Source organism: Neltuma alba, unplaced genomic scaffold (assembly GCF_004799145.2).
Source record: "Neltuma alba isolate B1F8T4 unplaced genomic scaffold, ASM479914v2 tig00012235_pilon, whole genome shotgun sequence".
Classification (NCBI taxonomy): domain Eukaryota; kingdom Viridiplantae; phylum Streptophyta; class Magnoliopsida; order Fabales; family Fabaceae; genus Neltuma; species Neltuma alba.
The window spans coordinates 34,260-42,715 of NW_021636765.1; the positions used below are offsets into that span (position 1 = coordinate 34,260).

At 39.3% G+C, this 8,456-nt stretch overlaps 1 protein-coding gene across 3 annotated transcripts; it reads right to left on the reverse strand.

Moving 5' to 3' along the window:
• Window positions 1-206: 206 nt before the first annotated feature.
• On the reverse strand, window positions 207-7,589 carry LOC114725253 (protein SCAR2). 3 transcript variants are annotated; one of them, XM_028911740.1, is made up of 9 exons: window positions 7,354-7,589; window positions 6,107-6,270; window positions 5,743-5,866; window positions 5,503-5,632; window positions 5,112-5,170; window positions 1,187-4,997; window positions 1,009-1,092; window positions 793-903; window positions 207-698 (listed from the first exon to the last, which is right to left on the reverse strand). In XM_028911740.1, the coding sequence occupies exons 1-9, from the start codon at window positions 7,506-7,508 to the stop codon at window positions 645-647; spliced, it is 4,692 nt and encodes a 1,563-aa protein (XP_028767573.1). In that variant the 5' UTR covers window positions 7,509-7,589; the 3' UTR covers window positions 207-644. The 3 variants fall into 3 exon arrangements, with proteins under 3 accessions (XP_028767573.1, XP_028767572.1, XP_028767571.1); XM_028911739.1 differs by having other exon boundaries at window positions 5,743-5,896; XM_028911738.1 differs by having other exon boundaries at window positions 5,743-5,941.
• Window positions 7,590-8,456: the final 867 nt, after the last annotated feature.

Sequence of the window (8,456 nt, forward strand, 5' to 3'; positions counted from 1 at the left end):
AGAATCAGAAGAGTAAATTAGAGTATTAGACTTTGCATCAATGTTTGGGCTGGAGGGATTGCCATTCACACTGATAAATCCCCAACCTCTCTATCTGCCGGGGCAAGTTTCTTTATGCACAAACACACACAACATGTACATCTCGAATGATTTTTTTTTTTCAACTTAAATATGTAATTACACTATATACAAACATGATTAATGAGCTGCAATTGTACAAATAATTTAAAAAAGGATGCATCACAGGATTACAAAATTTCATGCACATCGTTCGCTATAAATAAAACTATATGGTTAAAAAAGGCCACCCATGCCACAAATATACAATATTTATATATCAAAGAAAAAACGGGAATAAAGGTAAAGCACTTCCACTCTGAGCCTGGACCCTGAATCTTCTGGGGCAGAAAGGCATCACCACTGAAAAGAATCAGGGATGCTTGCTAAGCTGCATGCCTATGCCTTGCAAGCATCTGGGTGTGAACAGATAAAAGGGGAGCCATATGGAGTGCGCAGTATCATACATGAACTTGTAATCTTATACTTCATAGAGATTTCTCATTCACAAGAGGGGAGAAATTGTGCACGTCCGACTCAAGGTGGAAACCACGGTAGTAAGATATAAATCAGCACCCCTTGAAGATTTAAGAATCACTCCAACCATCCTTTTCGTCATCTTCATCACTCCCGGCCAGAGCCTGTACAATGACCATCATGTGAATAGACAATAAGAGACGGACAAGAGAACTGTATTCAAAGTAGCTAATTAAACAGAGGGACAGAATGAGAGACCTGGCGAATTGCATTTGCTTTTTCCAAGATGGCGGCGACCTTTAAGTTTGTTCTTGGCCCCTGATAGTGATAGCGGTTTCGTCTTGTTGCAGCGGGCCTCAAGTTGAAAGACTGAGAGAACCATAAGTTTCTTTACCCCGTAAGTACAAGATTACTTTCAACAGAAATAAACACACAACAACTTATAAAGAACAGAGAAAGATTACAAGCTCTAACCTTTGTTCTTATCTGCTCTAGAAATGAATCTCTTTCTTCTATCTTTGGTACTTTCGGAGGCCCACGTTCAGCAACTTTCCTCAGCTGCAGAGTTTCCAAGGCGAAGTCTTATGCAATGAGTAAGACTTCATGAAGAGTACATTCTAATCGTCTGTGGTAAATATACAACTACACTTACCTTGCTTTTGTCAAGAGCAGCAACTGCATCAATCACGGGACTCCGTGGACGAGGAAGCTTGTCGTTTGGCTTCCCATTTAGTCTTTCCCTCTCAAAATCTGATGCTAGAGCGGACTTATCCAATGTCGAAGCCATTTCATTCCCTGAACGCAGCAGGTTGTGATCGGGGTGCATATTCTCCATGCCTGGTGGTGACCTGGGTGAATTAGAATCGTCTCCTTGCTTCCCTTCCGAAGGCGGCAGATTGTGATCAGGCAGCACATTTTCCGCGACTGGGGGTGACATTGGTGAATCAGAAGGATCTCCTTGCTTCCCTTCCGAAGGCAGCAGGTTGTGAATAGGCTGCACATTTTCCATGCCTGGTGGTGACATTGGTGAATTAGAAGGATCTCCTTGCTTCCCTTCCAGATTATCTGCAGACCGCTGAAGTGTTTTAACTTTTAAACTAGGTTGACTTGGTGGTTGAGACAGTTCCTCTGGAGAGATGGAATCTTGTTCAGAAATGGCACGTTCAACAGGTGGAATTGGTGAGCTTGTGTTTGAATTTTGTACCATTTCTCCCTCTGAGGCACCAATGTAACCTTCGGCAGGCTTGCCGGCAGGTACCACAGGCACAGATGATGTTAGGAATGGGTTGTGGGTCTGGCTTCTCTCCAAAACCAGGTAATTATATTTGCCGTTTACTTCATTAAGCATGATTGGTAGTTGCATAGAAATTGCAACAGGATGCCCACCCACCAAAAATCCTGAGGTATTCTGGAGCTTTTCACCTTCCACAGCCATGACAGATATAACAGGATTCTGAAACTGCAAAGCTTCTCTCTCGGAAATTGGTAAACTATATTGAGCCTGCTCTCCACTTTTAATCGACTGTATTGGTTGGAATGAGACTTCTCTATTTGAAGCGAGGGAAAAAGGTTGAACCTTACCTGTTCTCCATTGCATAGGTGGGAGCGGGGGCATGGGTGGCATCTCCCCAAAATTGATTTTAGGTGCCTCGGATAAGGAGGCCTGAAGAGGAGAAAGAGGCTCGTTCATGACATGTTTTGTGGAGTTAACCTTCTGGCTTACTGATATTGAAAATGATTCAAATGACGAAGATTGACCTAGATGGATTTCAGAAACAGATGTAGAGGAAGCACTAGAGTTTCTTTCCTTTTCCAAGTGTTCTGATATTTGCACCTGTTCAGGTTGATGTTTGTTTGAGGAAGAAATTTCTGCACAGCTAGGTAGAAATCCTGCATCCCCTTGACCATCTTGTAATTGCGAAGACTTCTTCAAACGATTTCCAGACTCCAGCTGGTTAAAAAAAGAAGATGCCAAACCATCTTGGCCATTCCGTAAACGTTTACTCCGCAAAAGGGGTATGGATTTTGGTTCCTGAGAATCTAGCTTTGAAAACTTGAGAATCTTATCCTTGACGGAACTGTGTTCAGTTTGCTCCTTAGGAAGCGAACCTTTAATACTTTCACATATTTCTGAATTATCACAGGGCACCGATCTGTTTAGGCTCAGTTCTACGTTGGCACAAGCAGCATTTAGTTGATGCACACCCCCCTGTTTCTCCAGTTTTCTCAAGGATTCTCTATCGACTGCCTCGCTAATTTCCCTCTGTTTCTCTTGAGGGTCAGCAAAAGAGAAATGAGATTCCTCAAAACTTGTAGAACTCGTCATTGACGTAGATACCATATTCGAATCTGAAGATGGTTCCTGTTCATTCTCCCTATTTTCTGCATTCGAGTCAACAGCAATCTTGATCTGTTCTACCTGATTAGATTCCATTTTTGTCTCATGGGAACATGTGCCAGGTATTGGTTCTTGTAAATTTGAAAGATTTCTTGATGCAGAAGAGATCATACTGGAAGCGGGATAAGAAGCAATATTCGCATCATTTTCAGCAGCATCAACAGATACTGATTGATCTTCTGGCTGAAGTTCTGTATAAGCCACATCATCTGTGACATGATAATCCTGCCCACCATGGACCCCAGAAGATGAACCTTTATGAAGATTGTCATCTTCATCTGCATCCACTCTACAAGTGGATCCACTCAATTCATCACTATGCTCCATTTCTGGTAGCTCCCCAAAATATGATTGCTGATCATAACATTCAGCTTCAACTCCCACTGAGTCTGATTCATCTTGTGAGTTGAGATGTGTTGACTCAGTACAGTCTGCAGGTTTTAAAGGTTGGACATCCAGCATGAGGGTAGTACTTAAAGAATGCATGTCTAATTCCGTGGATGAGCAAATTGAATGTTCATCTGTACCAATCTCCCGACAAACCAAAATGTCAGAACAGTTTTGGCTCGGAGATTCTGCTTGCAATCCTTTGATCTTGGAACATCCACTGCGCTCATTGTCAGAAACTAATTTTAAATCATTTGAAATATTTAATATAGCATTACCATTGACAGTTCGGTCACCATCAGCAGACTCGTTCAAAAGACCTTTTTCAGAAGATACTGTAGCGTCAGGAATGGCATCTATAGATTCAGCGTGGTGCCTTGTGCCCTCATCTGCTAATCTTAACTGATGCTCAATGAGGCCAGTCGGTGTTTCCTTCGATTGATCCCTGTTAGATATTTTCATCATTGAAGCGGATGCAAGATCTGAATATAGCGACTTACGTCCTGAATTTATCAGATATGAACCAGACGACTCATCTCCCGTACCAGAAACCACTTTTTCCTGATCACGTGTACCACCATGCAAGAGAAACTTACCCCGATCTGTTTTTTGTGCCTCAAAAATTTGAGTAAGCTGGTTTGATGATGTATCTTCAATCTCAGACCTATTATACTTGTTAGATTTAAGTGACACTGGTTCTGATGTTATATTTTCACCCACAGTGCTTAAAGAATCAGAGCAAGAGAAACAAGGAATGTCTTTGTCAAAAGAACTATTCATATCTGATGCGGAAGATTTTCCGATATATTGAAAATCTGAAAACTGAGCTTGCCGTTTGCTATATTCTTCATTTCTATCCCTTTTGAGTGAACTTTGATCATCTGATGTGAAGGAGATTCCTGATTGAGAATCGGACAATTGAGCTTGTCGCTCAGCATGTACTTCATTTATATCTCGGTTGAATGAACTAATTTCATCAGACACTAGGGAGTCTGAAAATGATTGAGAATGCAAAAACCGATCCCGCTGCTGACGTTCTCTATCATCAGAATCTTTTAGGTTCTGAATACGCAGGAACCTGTTCTTATCTCTGTACTTATAACCTGTATCCAATTCTGACTCCACGGTAGCTAACGCATTCAAGTGATGGTCAACCTCCCCACTCAAATCACCGTCAGAATGGTAACCATATAAGAAATTTTCTCCTTCCTTTTGATCATCAATTTCCAATTTCGTTTCATGAGGTACCTCACTATAGTTGTAAGATCTTTCATCTGAGACACGAGACGAGCCTTGTTCATGCTTCTTCACAAGATTGCCATCTGTCTGCCTGCGCTTTTCTGAGGATGGCTTTAGTACTGCTTCCTCTTCATTAGTCCATGAACATGTCCTTTCATTTTCCAAGGACATTTTTACAGGTCCAACAGTACTGATTTCAAGTATTTTAATCCCTTCTTCACTAGTATCATCCGACACCAATCTCACATGAGGTGGAGAGAATGAGGTTTCACGAACCACTTCATCTTGCAACGGAGATTCCAGAAATTTTTCCATGTAGCTTTTCCCAGTTTTTGTTTCAGTTGCAGAGCCATTTAATTGTCTATTCTTCAATTTCACTTGACGTCCAGGATCAGCACAAGCACTCTCAATGCGCTCCTCAAGAAGCAACTGATGCAGCCTGCAAGTATGGAAATTGAATTGTCACCAATCAACCATTTCGTCAGCTTTATGCACTTAGCGAACTGGAAGGATAAAGTAATTAATGCACCAAAATAAAGTTATTGGAACTTACTTAGTATGTGTTGATGCAACTTCAGGGGTTTCACCATTCCTCATTCGTGTGCCTTTCTTCTGGAGGGAAAAGAAATAAACATTTTCTTCAAATCTTTAGATGTTCAATCTTCAGTTGCATAACATTTTTTTATATACTAATTAGCAGGTATACAGAAATCCTAGCAAGATCCAAAAAAGCAATGACAAAAAATTGTCTGCCTGTCTTTCTGTGAACAATATAATTCACACAATTCCACTTTAATTAAGGTTTTGCAGCAAGATTCCCAATGGTACTACCACAGTATGAAGGCAACAGGATAACTTTTATTGAGAAATAATAGGCTGCACCATCTAAAATAGATTTTCCACAAGAATCGTGTCAGCAAATGATGTAATTGACACTTTGGTACCTTGATTCTATGATTTTTCTTTTCCCTGAACACTTCAACTGTTGCTAGTCCAGAGGAAGCTGGCTCCGATTTAAAGAATGACGGATCAGTATAACGCTTCAAACATGCCCCAGCCCCAGCAACGTCAAACCTTTTAGAAGCCAAAAACAAGAAAATGAAAAGGTTTAAAATGTATAGAAGATAATCACTTTTTGTTTATCGTTTAAATTTATTTGTGTACGATTAATCATGTTGTCGTACTTGTCCAGGAGAAACAACTGGGGAGGGCCACGACATTCTTCATATGAATCCATTACAAATCGAGGCATGTCTCCTCGAGTAATAAGATTTTGCTCAGACCGAAGATTTGGATGCCAACCGATCCCTGCAATGCCGTTAGCAAATGCATATAACTCTGTCAAAGGGCCAATAATAGCAAGTGTTTCAACTTGTGAAAATTCTGCATTTAACAAGACCATTTAGCCCTTTTTTTGGGATGAAGTGTAGAGTTTCATTCCCTAACTAACTACAGGCGGATGCCGCTGAAAGGTTGACGAAAGGAACAAATATCATTAAGACGATAAATCGAAACCATAAACACAACTATGCAGTGAGGAAATCTAACCTCCCTTAGAGAAAAATGATAAGTGATGAGGTTGGGATAGGAAAGCCTTCTCAAGTGAAGGAACTTCAGCCTCAAGCTGTTGGGCACGAGCCATAAGACCTTGACCTCTTGCAGCAGTGACCATTACTTCTTCATGCAGGTCACGAAAGATCTCAGCAGCAAATCTAACCAGAATAATGCTGTTAGACGTATGCAAATGTTATATTGAAAAAGCACATGTAGATGTGGTGGTGAAAAAAACCACAGCCTACTAGGCCAAGAGTGGGAGGAAATAACACCAGATAATCCAGAACATATGAACTCTTACAAATAGAACTAACACTTCAGTGATTAGTAGCAAGACGCTGAAAGTCAGGATTATCACAATGCTTGCCAGATGGATACATTTTCGTGACCAAAGGTATTTGATGAAACCGACTCACAGAAATAAGCCTAAAAAAATTAGTTCAGCTGGTTGTTGAGATGATTGTGGATAGAGTATGTCGGGATGGAGCCAAAGCGATCCCTCTCCAACCGGCCCGAAGGAAAATTACTATTTTTGTAATGCACTAAGGCTAATTCTCGTAAAATGTTCTATTAAATGGACATTTCTTCCCTTCTGCGTCGAATTCATTTTCTAGTTATGTTTTTCAGATATCAGATAGGTAAGGTACTAAGTAATGACAAATGATGTCATGAAATGAAATGTTTCTAATTAAATATGATATCTTCAGATGCACTAACGACATAGTCATCGAACTTAATATCTGATTCGATCAGTCTCTGGACTTATTATTGCCCTTTGTTAGGATCCAATAGTAAAAGAGAATTAAGGGAGATGAGACAGAGAGAGATGTTTAAAGGGGGGAAAGAAAGGTGAACCAGAATCAAAGAATAACCAGACGAAATCATTTGTCAGGATTCAGATATAAAACCTGACAAACAGCCCAGTTTGTCAGCTTAACATATCTTACATCCAATTCGGAACAGGATCCATCTTTTTCGGCAAAATAACGACCAAAATAGTAAAATGCTAAAAATCCAAGAACAGTTAATATAGCACAAACACAAAAATCTAGCCAAACAAAAGCTAACTCAACTAAGATTATGCAGACACTCTCAGCTAAACGATCATTCAACCAAGTATAATAACCAAAAGTGCTAAAATCAACTTTCAGCACTGGAGCAGCAGCACGACGGCTATCAAAATCAGGAATGAAGAACAGTTCAAAGAAAGAAAAGAGTTAAGATATGGAGAAGGAACTGACTGAGAAAGGTCGCCGAGCTGGCGCAACAGGCCGACGAGTCCGGCCAAGGCGACAGCTTCTAAGACAGTTTCAGGATCATCCTTATCGGCAACTCTGTACAGCTCAGGATCCGCCAAACTGAGCTCGCTCTTCAGCTGGTACCTGGCTATCGGCATTTGTCACAATTCAGCAATGACAAGCTTCAATTTCCTCCCTCATATGCTCCTTCTCTCCGATCACTCTGTTCTCCGTTGCGCAATGCAGGATGGGGGGTGGGGGGGAAGAGCGTGTGCCTTTTCAGGTTTGAGGAAACAAAAGAAAATCCAGTGAATTTTACGGTACTGTGAATATTTATTTATTTTATATTTAATTATATATAATATAATATTTTTGGTTTGAGATGGGAGAAAAAATGTACCACCACAACTTCTATGTTCTTGTCAGGGAGAATGTGGGAGTTTGGAAAGAATGATTGAAGAGGGATGATTGTTGTTGACAGGCGGGTTTCATGGCGCTTTTAATGCGGAGAGAGAGTTAGTATTAGATATTGTTCATAAAATAAAATAATGCTCCGCCACGTCGTTGGTTGGGTTAAACTTTCTCATTAATTAAAAATTTTAAAAAGTTAGTTAAATTATTAAATATGTTTTAAATCCATAAAAATAACCTATCTTACTATTTTTATTAAAGAATGTGATTAGAAGATTTTTTTTTTCTTTTTTTTCTGCGTTTAAAATTTTCTCCTCCTTTTTTTAGAAGAGTTTTTACATTCAAACCACTTTTTGATAAAAAAAAATTTTAATATATGTAATCAATATAAAATAAATTAGAGCCTTATATTTAATATCAAAATAATATATACTATATGTATCAACAAAAAGAATAATATATAATATAAATTTTGTGTTATACATAGATATTTTTTTATTAAAGGCAATTCTATTCAAAAAACTGTTAGAACTAAATATAAGCAATTCTCTTGAATATTATGTCATGAGTAACTAGCCTCTTTCATTATATTCAACTTTTTTTTATCTATATACTACTTTCAGCTGTTAATATAAGAACTAGTTTGACGTCCAATATGATTCTAAATATAAGATCTCAGTTCACTTTGTCTTTCA